The 22,168-nt window shown below is 37.7% G+C and overlaps 1 protein-coding gene across 1 annotated transcript in view; it reads right to left on the reverse strand.

Moving 5' to 3' along the window:
- Positions 1-2,064: 2,064 nt before the first annotated feature.
- LOC150085533 (gamma-aminobutyric acid receptor alpha-like) overlaps positions 2,065-22,168 on the reverse strand; it is a 58,179-nt gene continuing 38,075 nt past the window's right edge. The window contains exons 7-9 of the mRNA XM_090374592.1: positions 10,610-10,762; positions 4,201-4,544; positions 2,065-2,409 (exon numbers count right to left, since the gene is read on the reverse strand). Coding sequence (XP_090230718.1) covers positions 2,065-2,409; positions 4,201-4,544; positions 10,610-10,762 — 842 coding nt within the window. The remainder of the gene's footprint in view (positions 2,410-4,200; positions 4,545-10,609; positions 10,763-22,168) is intronic.

Below are 22,168 nucleotides of genomic sequence, written 5' to 3' on the forward strand. Positions count from 1 at the left end.
TAAGCCATTTCTCCATATCAGCGAATATTTTTGATCTGTTTGATTTGCTACTAGAAAAGTTAGAAATTTTTGGCTTATTTGCGAACAGCAGCAACAATTTCTTATGAACTTCGCCATAAATTAAATCAGGCTGGTAAAAAGTAACCTGAAACTGTCACACTGATAACTGAGTAATTAGTCTGATACTTGTAGTAGAACAACACTATTCGTATCGGTATATATATTTATATAATATCTTGGAAACAGTCTTTTGAGACATATTTATATGAACGTTTTTCTTATTTTTAGCTGTAGATTTTTTTCCTACATTTGTTTAGAGAAATTTTGAAACACCCTGTATAACGCAATAATAAAATCAACGATGCTTAAGACACTCAACAAGAGCAGAGATATTGCGTGCATTAAAATGCTGAATTCAGATCATCCAGAGAATAAACGACTGTTCAAATTTAGGTATTTTAAATGCGCATAAACAATTTAACACAATACTATCGAATATACTTGGTGTCATTGCATTTTAGGTGCTTCTAGATCTTAAATCATGTTTTGTGTACTGTTTGCCAAGTGATATGAAAAGGTTTAAATTATTGTACTTCAAGGAAAGTTAAACTCTGGTCCAATCTGCCAACCACTCAATATTTTTCGTGTTTCCCTTTTCACGTAGCATGGAAGCAAATTTTCTACAACTCCAAAAATTATTTTGATAACAATTGCGAAAATAATCATAAAAATAACTGTGATACATATGATATCGAATTAACAGGCTGCAGGCTATTTCTCCATTCGCCTATAATTCTTCTTCAAACACATGCTTACATTTTCTTACTAGAAATAAACTAGATTAACTAGAAAATTAAGCTTTTAATTAAAAAGTACCAACATGGTTTTTCTATTTACTACTACTGGAATGTTTTTCATTAATACAAAATTACTTCGCCAACGCACATCATCGCTGAATATTTTTAACTGCCAACGAATATTTATCATGATTTTGAAATAATGATAACCACATCTAAAGTGGATAAATGCTTATTCGATATTCCATTTTATTTCATAAACCAAAATAGTCCAACAATAAACAAAAAAGCGAGTATTTTAAAAAATTTATTTTCGTAATAAAATAGCTCGTTTTCCTTCATACAAATTTTGTATTTCTGATAAAAATGAAACGATGCATTTTTCATTGAAAAAGAGCTTTGAATAAACCATGTTGCGAACCTTTTGAAAAATTTTAACGATGTAAAAATATGCAATTTCCTTTGGAAAATATTAACATCAATACGTCCAATTTTAATGACATTATAAAAGCATTCAACTGAAGCGCTCAATACCATGCTTCCATACTATAGACAGCGGTACACGAACCGTACCTCAACTTACGAATATGACGTTTTCTCAACAGCGTTTAAGCAACAAACTAGATACAAACTACATAACATAACTAACATTTGTGTGCAGTAAAATATCACAGAATACAATAAAACAGTAAATTCAGATAAAATTACACAACTTGGAAGATGTTGTTTTTTTCCCCTAAATTTCTTTCTGATTATTCCGACCAGTGACGTGGGATCCACATTAGTAGCACAGACACTGAATGGTTGAGTCAATGGAAGAAACTTTGACTATAATGGCACCTAGTTGTAGAAATATACCATAGCCCTCGGAGAACAGAATGACTTAGTACCGTTATAACACACATAAAAATCATATATTTATATATATATAACTATATATATACAGTATTTATATATATTTATATATACTTTGGTTCTTCTATTCATCGTATATGCTCTAACGAATCTATTTGTCTTCTTTTCTTCCTATCATCAGGAGCAAAAATAGACTTCATGTGTACATAAATCTTGCAGTCGGAATTCATACAATTGGAAACACTTCGATGTCTGTTGTTTTTCATTCATCGTTCGTTACTTCGTGATATGTACCCGTTTTTTTTTTTTTTAATTTAATTTATCTTATCATTTCAGTCGCCTAAATTTCTCCAGTAACGAGCGAAATCGGCTTAAGAACAAATTCTGTGATATATTCATCTAGAACTTCCAATCACGTATCCCTATACAGATAAGTAAACCAGTATATGAGATTGATTCCGATAAAGCACGCTGGAAACAAAATCCGAGAGACTCTATCTATTTTGCTGACACTGTTCAACTGGAAACCATGAAACGTTGATGCTCTTCTTCTTATTCTTCGTTCCTTCTTCTGAACACAAGAACGATTTGGATGGACAGAAGGGGCAGACGACTGGTTTGTGATGCGACCATTTTGGGACTCTCGTGGTCGCAGTGGAAGTCTGTCCGGTACTGTAGCTACGTGTACGATAGAATTTGGTCGGGTGTGAATGGCATCGGTAATTGGCAGCTCGCGATCAGTGGTGTAAACTGTGACCTGCGAGGCAAAAAAGATCACCATTTAATAATGAACACTGGCTTTTGAATAAAAATTAATAATCAAAGAGTTGAAAAGGAATACACCTTAAATAAAAGCAGATATTCAAGATAATAATGTGAAAGCAACTGGAACAAGGAACTATCAATAAACATCGTGTCAAACTAAGAGTAAGAATACAAAATTTTCCTGTTGGTAGCAGAATGTGTAGAACAAAATAAATCGGAAGGCATTTGGTTTTATTATATGGATTCAAACATTTGTTTATTAGAGATGATAATCAATATGATTTCTACGGTAATTAATCAACTAAAAACAGAGGAAACAGGGGCTTAAAACTATGAAAAGATAAAAAATGGTTGAAATTAAACCGAAATTAAGACTCGAAATAATTAAAAAATTAAACCAGGCCCAGGCCTAATCATTTTTACTTGCCGTAAGGCAATAATGAATTGCAAAAAAATCTAAATTCAGTTAAGTTTGAGCTGTAAGTTTATTCTAAACTAGCATTATATTAATAAGTATGACGCTAGGTTTAAACTTATAATTATTCTTATTTTTTATTAGGATAGCTTTAAAATTTAAGAGCGGTAATTAGACAATTTTAAAATAAGAAAACCCAAAAAACGCATGATAACTGAACATCTGTTATATAATTTAAAACAATCATTTTAAATTGTTCGATTTCAATTATTTGGCAATTTAATTTAAATATATAAATATATATATTATTGTAAATGCTAGTTTTAATACACAAAAAACGAAAATATTAAATTCTAAATTTTATTTAAATACCGAAATGGTGTTGAATTAAATTAAAATCACTGCTGTGGCAAAGCTCCTTTGCTTTGGCGCTCTGGGCAACTGCCCTTCCTTCCTCCCCTTCATTGCTGATTATAATAACCCCATAAGAATTATAAAAATACTGATTAAATGTGTAACGTCTCCAACATAATCGTTGTAAAAATTAATTAGCTATCAGATTGTTTACAAAATTTATTTTGGCTAAAAATATAATGCCTTCACATTTCCAAATGTCTCTCCACCCTATTATAACTATTCTTTATTCAATCCACCGAAAAAAATCTTTCTCTTTACAATTATTCATTTTTTGGCAAACAATATTTCTAACTAATAATATGGCGCCATCTTACGAATGAAAAAGTAATCACCGTGCAGTAAAAAAATATTTGTTCAATATTGAGGCACAATTACCACACATTTGCACTAGAAACAGTTTATAAAGCTCAAAATCAAAGAACTTAAAGCAATAATAATAAATAAATGATTAATAGATTCCTTTGAGTATTATTAAGTATATCTGTAAATCAATGCCGATGGAATAACTATCATAAATCTCAAATACCTAAGAGAAATGAAAATAAAATAATAATAATTAAAAACTGAAGGAATTAAAAGTAAATTCCGTTAAAATTAATTATTATCTTAAAACAATTAATTTTTCACTACTATTAATAGCGTTTCTCTTTTTTGGCCAGATGTATGAATAAAACGATTTGGTGATTCAAATTCGAGTTATTTATACATCGATATTAATTAATCAATCTTATCAACAGATGTTGATTAACGCGAGAAAATAATATTAAGAAGAATTGATCCGGAAGTTATGATAACGCCATCTGTCGTAAAACATATGAAGCAATTTTATCTCGCCATTGATATATCCATACGATTAGTTCTGAACTACAGAATATACAGAATAAAAAATGTTTGCACCAAAAACATATTTGGATACATGGAAACTTGAAAAAAGTTGATTTAGATACTAACTCGATTCGCATTCCCTCCTTCCATTGTGGCATTCATTTCTCCAGCCTTGGCAGGTCCTGGATTGGAATGTTTTTCTTCTTCCTTCTCTTCCTGCTCTTCTTCTTGGTCCTCGTCTTCCCATTCATCGCTAGAATGTCCCGGCGAGTTCGCTCCTGGGGGAAAGTAATACTCCCCACTCCCTACCTTGGTGAAGTAATGCACCATGGCAAACTGAATTATGGTTGCGAAAATAAACACGAAACTGAGTCCAACATAGAAGTCCAGAGCGGTGCAATAAGGCACCTTTGGAAGGTCGTTTCGACTTTCGAGGCCCAGAAAAGTCATCGTGAGGACGGTAGTGACACCTATCAAGAATATAAGGTAGATTAATATGGTCAGAAATTGGGCAAGATTTTCATTGTTATATGATTTCTAAAAGATGCTTCTAAGTTTCATCGATTTTAAGTTTATGTTTTTAATATTTTAAGAACGAACTTTGTGATCTATTTTGACGAATGCAGCTTTCTCTTAAAAAATGCAAAAGTTCAGCACATAATTAAATTTAAGCCCAATATCGTAAAATGTTTAATGCGTATAGTGTGCTCAAAAAAAGCTAAATACTAATTTTACCAAACTAAAACAGGTGCACTATTTTCTCACACTTTCTTTTGTTTCTGCGAGGAAACTATAGTTTTTATTCTTCAGGCATACAAGTAGCAGGGATTACAAAGCCAGATTATCGTTTGTATGCATCACGCGGCTGTCACTGGGAAGATGAATACAGTAAAATTGTTATTTCCAATAAGGAAAGGTTTTGAATTTTTCAAGTTCTCCAAGTTGAGTCTCCATTTCTGTGGTGGTTAACCAAAAGTTATAAGTGAACAAGGTGAAAAGGCAAGAAAAAAATATAAAACGTAAATAGTAAGATGTGGCTATATCCATGAAGGAAGTTTCACTCACTGGACACTTTATGTCCCATATTTTCAGACTCAATGAGTACTACCAGCAAACTGAAATTTCGTCTGTTGCTTATTACGAGCACTGTTCAGGAACCCATATGGTCGACGTCAGTTACTTTTAATGTTCAAGAACGTGGTTCATTTTCTACTCATCTCTTACAAATTTTAGGCGCGTTCGCAAGTGCGTAGAGCACTTACTTTCTTCACCACGTTCTTCTGTCTGTCTGCAAGTAAAGACTCGACTTCCAGTTACAAAATTTTCACGAAATTTTATATTTGTTTTTTATAAAGGTTTGTAAATTCATTCGTTCCAAATTAAAAATCGGACCAATATAAATTCTGCAATTTGTTTTTCGAACTTCCAATTATCTCTATAAATAAATGAAAGCATACTTCAAAGAACTGCTGGACATTAATTATTATAAGTTGTTATTCTATTCTTTGAAGTAATGGTTCAAACAACTAAAATGTGTTGAAAAACTTGTACAGACTTGAGTTACAAATTGTTAACAAGGGAGTTTAATTTCCATAATGCGTTTTTTTAATATAAACAAAATTCTGTTAGATAAAAATTGCATTGTATTATTATTATGACTTCTTCCCGTTTTGATATTTTTTTCCACCGCGTGAAAGGTGCTGATACCAAGTGCATGGGCTGGTTGGTTGTGTCCGGTTACTATTGTTATTTTTACTGTTGGTCGAGGAACTCTCTCTCTGAGAGAGAGAGAGTTCCTCGACGAATCACGGCTGTCTGAAATTCCATGTAAGTGTTTCTGAGCGACCTGTTACTGCTAGGTTGTTATGGAGACTATTTGTCACAAAAATGCCAGTGGTTGACCCGGGACGGTCATTACTTGTTCCATATGCACGTTTCTTTGACTTCCTGATCTTTTCCTCAGGTTTTCTGGAGGTTGCTAGTGTTGGGCACTGCTTTTTTATCAATCAGGTAGCCCTTTCCTTCTTGTCGATGAGGGTTATGTCTAGCCTGTTGTGCGGGATCGTCTTGTTCGCTAATATGGCGTGGTCGCAGAAGTGTAGTAACGTCTGGAAATCGTACTTGTAATGCGGTACACTTTCTTTGATCAAATGGAATTTTTGAGCTAGCTTTTGATGTATTATCCTGATTAACTGGTCTTGTATATGAGTGCACCCCGTCTGGATGATCACTCTGCATCCTGTGGTGAAGTACTAGATGGTTTCTCGGGGCAGATGGCACGTCGATATGTGTAATGCGCCACTCCGGAGTATTTTGCGATGCATTTCCTATAGTTTCTGGTGTTGATTGCTTCGTCTTGGATGGCGGGCATGAGTCCTTTAGTCTCGGGGAAGAGCCTCCCGCTTGTGAGCCGTGCATTACAAATTATCTATGCGGCCTTGATGGAGGCAATTGTAGCAATCTATATTCTGGATATTGCGCTAAATCTCGCTGCAGGTGTTAAGCTAGAAAAAAACGCAATGCTACCACGAATTGGTCAGCATCTGGCAAACCAAGTGGGATGCTTCTCCACACAGCACAGTAACCAAAAGATTCCTCCCCGAAGTAACGTTTCAATGGCTAAAATCGCAAGATCCTGGCTCTCAGAGACGTCCTTCTTGTGACCGGCAACAACTTCCTCAATGAAAATCTACACCAACTGGAATTTCTAGCTACTGACTTATGCTTTTGTGGAGCCAAGAAAAACCGGCACCATATTCTTTTTGATTGCAACTTATATGAGGATCTCAGAGATCAATTTCGAAGGGCAATTCCCAACTTCACCCGAACCAGGTGGATCAAATAATCCAGACTCCGGGCAATCGTTTTTCTCTGCAGGCTTTGCATCTGGAATTTTTGCGGGAACGGAAGACCTTGAATGTCAATGCCAACCTAAACCAGACATTTATTTCTTTACAAGCGATTCTACAGCCTAGGTTTTACTGGTGTAAAGAAAGGCTAAATAAAATAGGTTTTTTTTTTTTTTTTTTTTGCTAAATCTGTGATGCTTCTATTGGGCCTCAGGGAACAGGTATGGTCTTTTGAAATTATTGATTTTTTTTCATTTTATTTATTTTTTTCCAACACCACAGGTGTCTTTTCCTTACAACCTGCACCACGGGTGTCTTTTTTTTTTACATCCTGCACCACGGATGGTTTTTTCTCTCTTCCCTCTGGAATGGGCCCCCAAAGGATCCTGGCCGAGCTGCTGGCAACATCAAGTGGATCAGGGTCTCTTTTGAGACGGTGCGTATTTTTCTGGGACTGGCCTACCTTCCCGTGGTGTGAACGAGCGTCCATAATTATCTCCAGGTGACTGATGCTTCTGGGTAGCCAAGTGGCCAGAACAAAACAACGGAACATGCACACTTCACGCACAAATCTACACAAATCACATTTCTAGCCCTTTTACAGTTGATTCTGTTCTTCACAGCAACTCGAAGAGGAGTTCAGCAGTCGTTCCAGGTGCTGCCCTTTACATATGCACATGTCTAGTGTAGCGTCTGCCATGGAGTGCATTCTTCGCCCAGCTTTCTGCCTTTGTTTCTTCTGTCTGTGTGAGTGCAGTCTCCTTGTTGAGGTTGATCGGTGTGTGCCGTTTCTTATGACTTCCTTATGACTTGGTAGATGACGCTGTGGTTTCCTGCAAGTAATCCCTCAGGTTCTTCTTATTATTATCATTATTGTATTGTTTCTTCCTGATGGGAATTTCACCCCGTGACAGGTACTGGTACCAAGTGCACAAGGTGGTTGTTATGTCCGGTGTAACTGTGGGTCGAGGAACTCTCTGACTATCCTACAGATGTTCAGGATTGAGACTTTCTGGAGTTCTTTGTAGGTGTTCACTGGGAGACCTGTTGCAGCTAGGCTCTTGTCCAGGGTCTTTTGCACCATACCGGTGATTGACACGACGATCGGGATGGTTGTTACTTATTGCATACGACACATCTCTTTGATTTCCTGTCTTAGGTCTATGTACTTCCTGATATTTTCCTCGAGAGTTTTTTGGAGGTTGCCAGACTTGGTCACCATTATATCCATAAGATAGGCAGCTGTTGTTGTATTAGTGTTTCAGGAGCATCAGCGACTAAAGCCATATTTCTCCGTGTATATTGTCTGTAAATTGCGTGTATGTGTTCTGAAGTCGATTTTCTGTTTTGCTGGACGAAAAGCCGAGTTTAGTTTCCAGGAGAATACACCACGCTACCCTCGCCTGAGATCGACTGACTCAGCCACGTTGTGAAAAATCCCATAAAAATTCCTCCCGTTATCGACGGGACTCGAATTCAGGTATTTCCCACCCGGTGTGGGGAGGATGACGATCCTACCAACTGTGCCACCTATGAGGACTTTCTAAGTGCAAATAAACAGATTTGACATAAACTTTAGCAATGAGTATGGAAACTTTTTTTAAATTAATACATATTTCAATACATTTAATCTTAAAGATTGAAATAAAATATACTTGATAGTGTACCTAGATTAGAGGGATGGTTTGTACATATTTCATTTAAAAAGGGCTTCATAAAAACGCCCCCCCCAAAAAAAATCACGTCTCCAAGGGGGGGAAGAGCCACACCCTTCCAACACAGATACTACACAGTATAGAAATAAGCAAAATATTTAAAAAAAATGAATTAATTTGAACTAAAGAATAAAATGACTAGATTTCTCCCAAATATACAAATAGTAGATAAATAATCTATTGTATAAAAAAATCATTCTTTAAATATATGTGAAGTGGTTGCCAGTATTGTTTCCTCTTGAAAGATTCGCACGTTGCAATACTGTATAAAAGCAAATAGCGGCAAGATCTGTTTAAAATATCCAAAATTGGAGTTAATTAAAAAGATTCATAGCAGAACAAATCATAAACCGCGTAACATCTAGATATTTATGTATATGTAATAGAAAGAAAACCATTCTGAAGCGATTAATTAATCCTAAACCTTTTATTCGTGTTTTTCTGGAGAAAGCAAAGAGCAGATAAAGCAAATATAATTTTTTCTAAGCGTGGATTTTAACAATTGTATGATAGATGTTACTTGTGAATTTCCCATTATAATGAGAATGGGAAAATTATGCGAATAAATGCGGTACGTGTTCCTCCCATTTTGAGGGTTTTACTCAGTAGGTTTCTACAGATCGTTGATAAAAATTAGCAGTCTAAGTGCTCTGATCTGAAGTTGGCAATATCAGAATTCAGCACTCAGAAGAAATCTCGGTGTGTACCGGAAGTGGAACACATTCAACAGACGTGATGCTCCTCAGCTCGTGAACTTATAGCTGCATTTGAAGCGTAATTACTACCTGTCCTTCAGCGGAATAGAAAAATAAATAAAAAGCAGAAATACTTTAAAGATTTGTGAGAAATTCTCAGGGTAGTTTTTCTAGGCAATCACAATTTTAAATAGAATAGAAATCTGACATTTCTGTATGTCTCATCACTGAACTTAACAAGAAAGTATCTGGCATATGCAAATATTATTGAAGTCTGATCATTTTTACTGTTTTGCTGAGATAAGAGGTGATCTGCTGGCTTCAGAGTGAATGTGACATAACCATATCGAAATCTTATCTTTGAGTTTCAGATTAATTTTAAAAACATAATTAAGTCATATTTATGTACCGTTTGTGTTAACGGTTATACTATTTTGACAATAACATCTGTGTGCTCTATATATAACACATCACCGGCTGTTATAACTACCTTCAGATCAGTTTATTGGGCTTTTTTTCCTGGTAGGGCCAGAGTCTCCAAAGATATAGGGGCATTTGACACTAGTAACTGTGTATCTGGAGGAAAAACACCCATAGCGGAAACCTACAGAGACGTCTCTTCATAACTGCCACATATTTATGTTTCTAAAAACTCCATGTGCAATTCTTTAATCTAGTTTTGAAAGCACTTCTTCAAGAAATTACCAACTGTTATTGAAAATACATTAAATAAGGTTCCACGTCACCTCACAGAGAAAGAAAGGATTTCATGAATTGAAGCATAAATAATTGCTAAATTCACCCCAAAATTGCTTTTAGAATATTTAAATTAGTTAATACACACAATCAGGAATAATGATTTATGTGTGTGTATGTGTGCATCCAAGCAAAATTTTCTCCTTTTTATTAGAGAAGGAAAATATTTGTTCCCTAAAGCGCCTCGATCATCTTCAGCAACCAAGAGTTGTCTCTTTATTGTACTACAAATAAATGCCAATAAATTCTGATATTATTTAATGCTTTCATTGTGTGTTGAACATCTTAATGAGTAATTAGTCTCCACAGATCTATATAAAATCTTACAAATTGAGCAAAGTATTTATAAGATAAACCAGTCATATCACATAAAATAAATAAATAAAACTAAAATAAAAAGGATCCCAAAAAAGTATGTTTCGTTATTTTATTAACTTTCTTGTGACTGTTAGGAAATGCTCGTTTGAAGGCTAGGATGTACCATATTAAAAGTAACATATGCAGTAAACACCCATCTTACCAAGAGCGACTCTATCCGCCGTAGCTTCCCTATTGATCCAGAAAGCGACCCACGATAAGACTACCAACATAATGCAGGGAGCATACACTTCAATAATGAAGTACCCCATATGCCTCTTGAGGTGGAAACTCACGACAAGAACTGAGAAAGGGCCTGAAAGGAACAAAAAGATAAGAAAACGTCAAGATGGCTTTCAAGGAAAAAATTCTGTAATATTAAGAGTGCGTAATATCGAAGGCTAAAAAAATCGTGGACTCCTGAAGCAGAAGAGAATGCAACAGCAGACCTTTACTAGTGAAACTAGGATGGGGAATGGCAGCGTGCGGATCTCTCTCAAATATCTAAATAAGACGTAGCATCCTACAACCTTATTTATTTGTTTCTCTTCCGGAAGCCGCTTCATACTTGAGATTAGCAAGTTAATGAGACTACGTTAGCGTCCCAGTAGCTCTCTACTTTCTAGTCTCGCGTATACAGAAAATTCGATGTCGTCGTGGCAACAAGATGGCATTCGCGAGTACCTATACAGACCCACTTGTGGACCTTACTAATGAGAGGGCCAGAAGACATCTTTTCATGTAGCAAACACCTGTCTCCACGGCACATCACAGACCGCTTCGCGCTTTATAGGCTGATGCAGGACTGCCGCTGGCCATCTGTTGCCAGCAATGTCCTGTCACCGTTACAGCGAGAAAGGAACGTTGCTTAAAAAGTTATGAGCTCGAGAGTATGTGAACACCAACAATGGCTCCTGGAAGCAGTCGGCTTTGACAGCCATTAATAAGGACCTAAGTAAGCTCTGATAGTGACTATTATGAATAACAGTTTAAAACATGGCATCACGATCCAATGAACATAGGCGTGTCAAAAACGTTATGGATTATTCTGTTACTCAATATTTGTTTATTTTAATGGATTAGTTTTCTAAAGAGCGAACGAGTTGTAAATAACCCCGAAAGTTATATTTCCTTTAAATGAAACTTCACTGCATTCTTCAGTGTATTACAGTGAAGTCACATTTAAAGGGAAACAGATATACTGTAGTGACAAATGGGCCTGGAGTACTGGGGTCCATAGTTTAACAGATATTTATTTAAAGTATACCCAGTATAAAATAAAATAAAATAAAATATTTCCAGTAGCTTTCGGAACTCGTGTCCCTTCGTCAACTGACAAATTTGAATACATTACAAGCAAAGTGTGGCACGTTACTCATTCGTCATTGTTGTAGCACGGACGTGTGCTGCCTTGCGCCAGTGATCATCCATCAATAAAACGGTTGTCTCCAGGATTGGATGTATACGCATGCCTTTCTGGCGATTTAATGCCTTAGGGTTGTTCATTATGTTTAGTGACTCTAGCCATAGGCGGTGGCGAAAGTGTCGCGCGTGGTCCACTATCTCAAAGTCGCGCTTGGGGTCAAGATCGTGGTTGGTAGCCCAAAAATGTTCTGCAAGCGCGGACTGGTCAGTTTCGGCAAGCCGGATTGCTCTGTCGTGTTCCGTGAGGCGATCCTGGAGACGTCTCGATGTCTCACCTACGTAGCAACTGTTACAGGCCCTACAGGTGATACGGTACACTACATTGCTGCGTATAAGTCGGCATATCATCCGCCTACATTCCGTACTATCCAGGAGTGTCAGGACGTATCTCGAAGATCCTGAGAAGTTACAACATCAAATGTGTACAATTACCAGGTAGGAACCTACGTTCACTTGTCTCCAGTGTGAAGACCCCTGTCACACCTGTCTTACGCAGCAATGTAGTGTACCGTATCACCTGTAGGGCCTGTAACAGTTGCTACGTAGGTGAGACATCGAGACGTCTCCAGGATCGCCTCACGGAACACGACAGAGCAATCCGGCTTGCCGAAACTGACCAGTCCGCGCTTGCAGAACATTTTTGGGCTACCAACCACGATCTTGACCCCAAGCGCGACTTTGAGATAGTGGACCACGCGCGACACTTTCGCCACCGCCTATGGCTAGAGTCACTAAACATAATGAACAACCCTAAGGCATTAAATCGCCAGAAAGGCATGCGTATACATCCAATCCTGGAGACAACCGTTTTATTGATGGATGATCACTGGCGCAAGGCAGCACACGTCCGTGCTACAACAATGACGAATGAGTAACGTGCCACACTTTGCTTGTAATGTATTCAAATTTGTCAGTTGACGAAGGGACACGAGTTCCGAAAGCTACTGGAAATATTTTATTTTATTTTATTTTATACTGGGTATACTTTAAATAAATATCTGTTAAGATATACTGTACTATTTTACGCAGCGTATAGCAGTTCTATTCCCTTAAAATAGAGCTTCACTGCATTGACTAATGCTATGCTGTGAAGCCACCTTAAAGGTAAAGACATCGAATTCAGTGGTATTCAACCTTTTTATTGATGAGCCTATACAATTTTTTCGAAGGATATTGTATCCATTTATATATATATTGGGTTCCCTAGATATATTTTCGACATAATACTTGTTTATAATGCTCATAATTACTGACGAATTAACCCGTATATGTGATGAATATAAAAAATTTGCCATATTTGTAGATATTAAAATTAATACACTAAATGATTTTTCAGTAAAGCGATTTCGTACACTAACGCATTCCCCACAGAAAACCTCGTGTACTTTCAGATTGAATACCACTGCACCATTTTATGCAGTATATAATATTTAAATCAAATTTACTGCAAGCACGTGTTTTTCATGGTGATTATACAAAACAAAATAAATAATAAATCAATAATATTAACGACGTTGTATTCCTATCTATTCGGAAATATGGAAGTACAGACTAAAATATATTTCATATTCTAGCAGTGTGCCTGCATAGTATTTCTTCACAAAATGACGTACTTGGATATCGCATGATGCACACACTTTTACCAAGCACATTAATAGTGCATTATCGTATTGGAGACACTTCCTGAATGTTCGTCAACACACAAATAGGCTAATAAGGGTATAGAATATTCCTGGCAGCCATCAGTGGCCTGCGTGACCAGACCACAAGGCACGCATGTGTAAGGAAACGTTGCCTTCATCCAGCTATTATTCTTCTTCGATCAACGAGGACTAATAACTTCGAAAATCTTTCTTCGCAGTGTTTATATAGCGGAGTTGAGAAGACAAGGATAAATTAAGATGGGGTATGGCATATTGGTAGATTTATAGGAGGATTAATAGAGGAAAGTAAAAATGTGGTTAGGCGGATAAAGTTATAGATTGACTATAACACTGAGACGTTAATACGCGATACTCACTTTCCAACTTGTCTATGAGTAGGATCGAGTTGAATTCCTTTAAACAAAACAAATTGGTTAATTTTTTTTCCTATTATTTCCTAAATTTCTGCATTCCTCATGTCTAAGTAACCAAATTTTCTCTTAATTTTTCAGACCACTTCATTGATTTCCTTAATTTCTCCTCCGTATGTGATACATCGAATTGTTGTACTCACCAGATTATCTTAGCCACTAATTGTCTTTCACCAAATTATCGTAGCCACAAATTGTTTTTCACAAAATTATTGCAGCCACTGATTATCTTTCACCAAATTATCGTAGCCACCAATTGTCTTTCACCAAATAGCAAAACACCAAATTGTCTTTCACCAAATTAACATATATCAAATTTCTATAAACCAAATTGTCACATAGAGCGAAATATCTCCACACACCGAACTATAATGTACTGATCTGTCATGCACCGAACTGTTGAACGATGAATTGTCTTTCACCCAACTGACTGATCTCCCTTTCTGCTTTCCGGCGAATGATCATGTGAGGACCCAGGTGATACCTTCTACAACAGGAGTCCTTTTAAAGTCTTATTCTGTTCCATCCATCTGCTTATAATCGAATCTGCACACCCTTCTTATCTTACTTGTAACTGTCACTGCCATGTATTGTACTTTTTATATGAGCTCTGGATTTCACCAGTACATCTCAGGGGTGAGGTGTCCCAAAACATGTACGAAGAAGCTAGTATATGTTTGTCCAATCTCTTACGTATATACAACTTCTCTTCGTTCAATAAACAAATACACATCCTACGAGCAGTATCCTGGCATTATTACTGATATCTCGATAATGTGTGTTATACCTGATTCAGTGCGTGGTCTTTATACACCTGAATTTTCACTTAAGCTATTAATGGGTATTAAACTGAGTTTATGTCCCTGATTTATCTTAAAAAGAATCAGAATTTTTATTCCTAGATTATAAATGTCTGCTCTTCCCTCGAAATAACGAAATCCATAAGTATCAGTTTTAATTGCAAAGTTCACATTCCTTCACGGCATCCAATGCTTTGCAATCTACGCTTTATATTTTCTCCCTATAAGCAGGCCGCCACGAAATTAAAACTGGATTAACTAATAAGTCATCATAAGTCCTTAAGTCATAAATTAATCCTTATACAAAAAATTATATATTTCTTTTCCTCCATTTATACTAAAAACCAAAGTGCAAGCGTTTAATAGAGTCAGGACATGTGAAGCATGCTCTATAGATGTTTCTACCAACTCTGTATGTCGCAGTTGGAAGCATAAAATACAATGCAAATATACCTGTAAATAATAAAATAAAATATAATTAAATTATGATGCAATACCGATAACGGAATAATAGCCATATTTGAAAAGAACATATTGTAAACACAGCCAAAGGTTGCAAGCACATCAATGCAAAAAAGAAGAATGGAATCTATCATCAAATCATTTGCATCACTCTATAGGCTTTGGGGATTTAAAAGAAAAATTGTGAATCAGCAGTAGAAGGTTTATTAAGTGAATAACACCATACAGGAGTTTAGATCTAGCTTTTGTATTTTCCCACTTTCTTTTTATTATTTCTCCGTTCCTCTTTCTTATATATTCCATCATCATTTTATCTATAACTTTCTAGCGGTTCTCTGCCATCTTTAGCTTTTCCGCTTTCTTTCGATCGTACATTCTATTTCTTCTATTTTTCCCCAGCTTTTTTCTCTTTCTGTTTAGAGATAAACATTTAGAAGAAAGTTTCACGTTGAGAAGTGCTTTTCAAACAGTAAGCTGTTTCAGATGTTCGATCCAATTTCAACTCTTGAAGGCACATTAGGAAAAGAATTTGAATAACAAAGCAATTGTTGTTTTGCAAGAAGAGAGCTCTTCCTCTCACTAGTCGATGGGTGTACTGAATCCAGCTATCGTTCCTTAATGATCTGTACTAGGGATCGAACTAGAGAAAGTATGATTTGCATAGCTAAATATTCCGATATTTATATGCTACACACACTGAAACTTCTTATGTAAGTTGAGCAACAAAGTAGTTTCCGGTGAATCAGAAAAAAACCTGTGTTATTTATCACTAACACTCACTAGAAGATGCCAAACTGTTATTTAAATATCTCTTCGTCATCGTGAAATATTTCTTTGCGTGGACCATATGACTCGCCACAGATTACTTACCAGATATTTTCCTCCTAATGAAATCATTTACATCTACGATTTCTTTCGAAAATTTTCTGAACGTTCTGCCTGTCTTCTTTTTCCCATTTCATATGTCGAAATAAAGTTCCCAAACCGGGAAATTTTTCTTTCATAATTCTCTCTCGTTTCGGTAGGTAAGTCTGAAGACGTTAGCAAATTACTTTGTCGACTTAACGAAGTAAGTTTTAACAATGAAAAGTTTGAAATAATGAGTACCACACCAGTCTCTATTGATCTCTTCGTGGCCGAGAAAGGCGACAGCTGTATCTTTAGAGAATAGAACAAAAGCGACGTTAAATGAGAACTTAAGGGTGTTACGATTGTAGTCTTAGAATAATGAAAACGGTTGCACATAGGAAATTGTTCAATTAATAAAAATTGAAAAAGAAGCTGATATATATTAAATGGATTTTAATTTCCCCAAATTAACTGAAGTGTAACTTTCTGTGTATTGATAATTAATAATCACTTTGCATATATTAAATTACGGTCTGTTTTAAGCAGTCAGATTTAACTCCACTATAAAAGAATCAGGGAAAATTTCAAAGATCCTAAGAATATAGTAAAATCGTTATTTTTAATGAATATACCTTTGAGACAAATCGCATTGAGTAAACTCAATGGACTTTAAAATCTACAGAGCCATATACTGGCTCCTACAGTGGGCCACCAATAAATTAGCCATCCCTCTAGAAATCAAAACAAAGGAAATGGCAGATGAACTCACAACTCATAGGCAAAAGAAGATTAATCTTGCTTAATCTAGACACCAACCAAATGTCTGTCATATTCGCGCACTGCGAATACCCTGAACCGATTCGCACTCTCAATTGCACTTACCACCTTGAACAATAGGTGATGCTGCATTAGACCCTCTCAAAACTTTGAAAAATCAGGAAACAGAATGCAGGCTGGATAAAATTAGCCATTAACAAAATACATCGCAGTAGGGTTCTATAACTACCCCAGGAAAAAACTCCCTGAGAAGAAACCATTTCCACATATACACGAAGCGATCCAATCCGCGAATTCTTCATGAAAGTTGTTGGCAAGTCATCATGCATAAATATAAAAAAGAAATGGATAACAAGCATCGTGAAGATCTGATATTCAACAGCCGTAAGTATAGTATCAGTGCAGAAATCTGAATTGTCTTCCGTCCAAGTGTAGCATATTTTGTGCAAGAAACAATCTGCAACACAAATTAATAGGCTTTGTCAGCGATGGTGATTGCTTCTACAACCATCTAAAAAAGTCGTTAAAGCATTAAAACGAAATCCTTAGAAAGTCAACCTAGTAAAGACCTGGGCATGAAAATCACTCAATAGAAAGATTTTCTTGCCACAGTTTTCTGATCCTACTAAAAAGAAATAGTGCAGAATTTCAATAACTCGAATCCGAATTCTCTCTCTCTCTCTCTCTCTCTCTCTTGCTTTTCATCACTTACGACACAGAATGCAATCCAAGGCGAATAAGTGAACAAATACTGCCTAAAGAAAACCGTAGAATGTCTTCCATTAATTACCGCAAGAATGAGGATAACGAGGTTATTTCGTGCTAAAGGAAGTCTTCGTAACTCGATTACTCTAAGACGACCATTAGTTGAGTCTTGTCTATGATAATGGCAGCGACTCCATTATATTTAAGTGTGTTTTCCACCCTGATCTCGCAGTCGGGTCTCTCGTTATAGCTCGCCCTCGCTAAATAACTTCATTACAGGTGAAGAAGCGCCGATCGGATGATAGAAACGTCATCTGATTAGCAATTAATCGGAACGGAATAAAGATACTCAGATTGAGTTTTGCAGTCTCGACATGCTAAAATCTCACGGTGAATTAAAGACGAAACACTTCCCACTCACCGAATGAGAGTTTCTTAATGAACTCGGAAGTAACGGCAAATTTCATTGGGGTTTCGTAGACTGGCAATTTATTTTTAAGAAACTGATTAAGGAAATTAATTATTTTTCTCAAGTTTTTAGGTCCGATGCACATTAAATTTGCGATGTGATTGATAGACAGACATTAATAGGTAATAGAATTCATAAGCGATGATTCCAATATCAATTTTCTCGCCTAAACTATTCATTTGCAGCTCTTAGTATTAATGCTTCGCTGCATTAATAAAGAAGCCAGTTGAACATTAAGTTCGATTAATAAAAAAGTTAGAGAGGAAAAGATTAGGAGTATTACGAGGTGCGACCATGGAATAATAAGATTTATTTACATTTACCGGCGGCTTTTACAGAATAATTCTATCACCTAGTTTAATTCAATTCAGCGTGTGTTAAGCGCCAACGCAACTAAAGCCATGAGGCGTCAGTATCACTATATTATCTGCAAGGCAGACTGCGCCAATCAAAGCTTCCAGTAAGCCTATATAACTCAATCAAATGCTACCTTTCCAACAGGCCAATCACTGTCAATGCTCCATATATGAAAATCACCAGACAGGTCTACAGAGGATGCCCACAGGGCTCGGTTCTGGGCCCATTCTTGTGGAATCTTGTCCTTGATGAATTCACTTCTCAGGCCTATGCAGATGATATCACCGTTACCGGGGATTCTGGGGTACTGGAGACTTTGGCGAATAATGCACTACAGGACTGGGCTAAACACCACAACCTCACCATTTCTGCCACCAAAAGAAATTCTATTCTTCTCAAAGGAAGTCTCAATGAAGCCAGACCGCCACAGATAAAAATTGACAACAGGACCATAAAATTCTCCCCTCAACTTAAGTATCTAGGAATTGTCCATGACAGCAAACTAAAATTTCCAGCCACATATTAAATACCCAAGAAGAAAGATACGCAATTACACCGCCCTTGTCAACAGGGTCTCCAGACGGTATTGGGAACTCAATAGGTACACTCTGTCCTTATTCGAAAAAAATGGTATTTACCCCGATTATGACGTACGCAGCAGGCATCTGGTACCCGAAAACCATCACTGTTACTGGTAGAAGAATCCTCGACTCTCTGCAAAGGAACATCCGGATCGCCACTACACGTGCCTGCTGCACTGTCAGTACCCATGCTCTGCAAATCCTGGCAGGCGCCATGCCACTGGACCCGGAGGTGGTCCGCTGTGGACTACCTTTCAACCTCTCCAAAGCAAATTCCAAGACCATCCTCGAATTCACAACAGACCCGGCAAACGACAGAACAGCAGAAAAGAAGCGTCTCCTCACGCAACTTCAGCAGGCGTGGCAAGCGAGCTACTTCCAACAAAGGTGAAATCATTAGAAAGTTCTTCCCTTACATTAACAGGGTGTTCCCCAGCCTTCCCCCCTGGTTTTCACCTGGCCTTTATGATACATACCTGTTAACTGGCCATGGATCATTAAAAGGCAAACTGACGGCCCTAGGAATCATTGATGATCCCACTTGCACCTGTGGTGGGACTGAAAGTTGGTCGCACCTTATGTACGACTACCCCCTGTATGAGGATCTCCGCTGCACCTTCATCACTTCCTTGACCTACATACCCAAAGACCAAGAAACACACCTGCTTGATAGTAGGGAGGAATATACAGCTTTTACGCGTTTCGCACAAGGGCTCTTCAACCCAAGGAAATCCTTATCTACGGTACCTGTACTACAACAGTCCCAAGGAAGACAACAGACGGTTTGAAACCAGGATGGACTTCCATCCAGACTAGACAGTAATGAAATTGACCGTCACACCATCAAACGGACAACTATCCGACGATTGGAGTTTGAAAGTTACCATTGGATTGACTTAAACACCTGGATTGGACACCACACGGACTTGACAGAGATTCTATCTGTGCTCCCTTGCACAGTCACTTTCGACCCTATTTCTTCCCCTTTCTTCGCCTTCGCCTGATGGATAGTGTCCACTGACTGGTTGGGGATGCCTTCGCCTATATCCCTTTACTCTTACTTTCATTCTTTCATTCCCCCTCTTCTTCCGTAGACCCTATACTACCTCACTCTATCTAATCGCTTTTTTTATTATTTATTTTATTTATTATTTTTTTAAACTTGGTCTCCGCTCAGGAAGCCGAGGCGACCCTGAAGGAGACTAGCCAGAAAATTATGGGCAGCCTGGCTACCTCCTGGTGGTGTGTGCGGGCAACGTGGGGTTCCACCAGGGGCCCTACGGCCAAATGCCAGGACATACAACAGAACACAACACGATACTGCACATTCAACACACAACAGTTTTCTGGCATTTACAGTAATATAATACTGTATTTCTTTACAGTGTATATATGGCGCAGATGTGGGAAACCACAGGTGGCGCCTGACCCTAACACTATGCACACTATGTCCTTCCCTCACCAGGTGGAAAAGGCCAGGGTTCGAATCCCCTTAATGACGCGAGGAACTTTTATGGGCTTTTTTTTCACTCTGTGTCTGTTAGTCGATCTCAGGAATGGATAGCAAGGATTCTCCTCCCCCGAAAATTCTGGTGTTTCGTCCAGCAGAACAACGAGTGCTAAAATTTGTATAAATTAAAGGAAATCTGCAAGCAAGGTACAGGTCGAATCAGACCCAAGGTGGGCTGACGACTGGTCACGTAATGTCTACACAGCTTAAAAACCACTGCCTAAACAAAAACAATGTTTTTTCATGGACAATTTTCATGAATTCAAACTTCTCTTGGTGGCATTCCTACTGTCACAAACGAAATTAGAGCACACTGTGCTGCTTTGTACAAATTCGTCGCTTGCACTTCACGCACGAATACTATATTACGTACACGTGGTTCTGCCTGGTGTATGCTGCGCGACGTCTACATATTTACTTCTGTGTCCTCATACATATCGTGTGTACACTCTAAACCTATTCGAGGTTTCCTCTGAATCCTTTCTGATTTCATTGCCTAGCAATGAAGTCTAAATTTCATCGAATTTTACGAATCTTATCAAAATCGAATTTAACTACTGCCTTATGCAGTAAGGCAAGAATAAAATACATGTATAAGAAAATACACTGTCTAGATTAAGCGATGGGTGTGACTTTTGCTATGAATCCTAACTATGAAGCTACAATCTCAACAAATGCCATACCAGCAGCGTTCCAGAGCAATCGTGATCTTGCCATAACTTATACTTTGTATAGATATTGAGGCTGCGTTTGACGCTGTGAATGTCCCTTCTCTTTTGTGGCTTTTAAAATCATACTATAACATCAAGAGAGACATGCTGTGCTTTCTCTCTGCTTTCCTTAGCAAGAGGTTGTTGCGACTTGACACTGGAGGAAGGTGTTCCTTCAGTGTCAAGTCGCAACAACGGGTATCCGCTCTGGATTGTTGTTCACAGCAATTAGTGCTTTGCAGAATAACCAAAAAATATCTCCTACGCAGGCGACCTTAAGATTCTTACTCCAAGCGGGCCCAGTCCCAATCTCATAACGATCACTAACCACATTATAATACACTGGTGTGCAAAATTTAACGACCAGTCAGGTTTTCACCTGTAGTTTCTCACTCATAGGAGTGACCTGGATATGTGAAAAGCATACCAAAGGAACCTCGTGAGGTACAGAAATGATGAAGGAAACAATACCGACACAACAACGAAAAGAAAATGGTACAGAGGGATTTTATTCAAAAATGGGAACATAGCACTGGCACATGATACAAATGCATCACTACCAAAGATGGAGCAAAGGGAACGTGGAGCAAAGATGGAGCATTAGAGGTGGCCATATCTCCTCAGTAGGAGATATGGCCACCCCTAATGTCTATGCAGGCTTTGCACCGACTGTCCATACTTAGAACAATGTTGTTGATAAGTTCTTGCGGTAACATCGCCTTTCCTCTGTCAGCGCCATCTTCAGCTGGTGAACATTTTCTGGTAGGTGTGGTCGTGCCACTAGGCGTCTCCCCAGAGCGTCCCCTATGTGTTCGATGGGATTTAAATAGGCGGAGCAACGGGCAGGCCAATCCATATAAACAATGTCCTCACTTTCCAAAAGCATATCATCAGCTGCAGTGCGATGGGGTGTGGCGTTATCATCCATGATCACGAACTCGGGGCCAATGGCACCTCGGAACAGACGCACATGGGGATGGATTACCTCAGTACAGTAGCGTGC

Source organism: Mastigoproctus giganteus, chromosome 5 (genome assembly GCF_048544385.1).
Source record: "Mastigoproctus giganteus isolate SK-2022 chromosome 5, ASM4854438v1, whole genome shotgun sequence".
NCBI lineage: Eukaryota > Metazoa > Arthropoda > Arachnida > Uropygi > Thelyphonidae > Mastigoproctus > Mastigoproctus giganteus.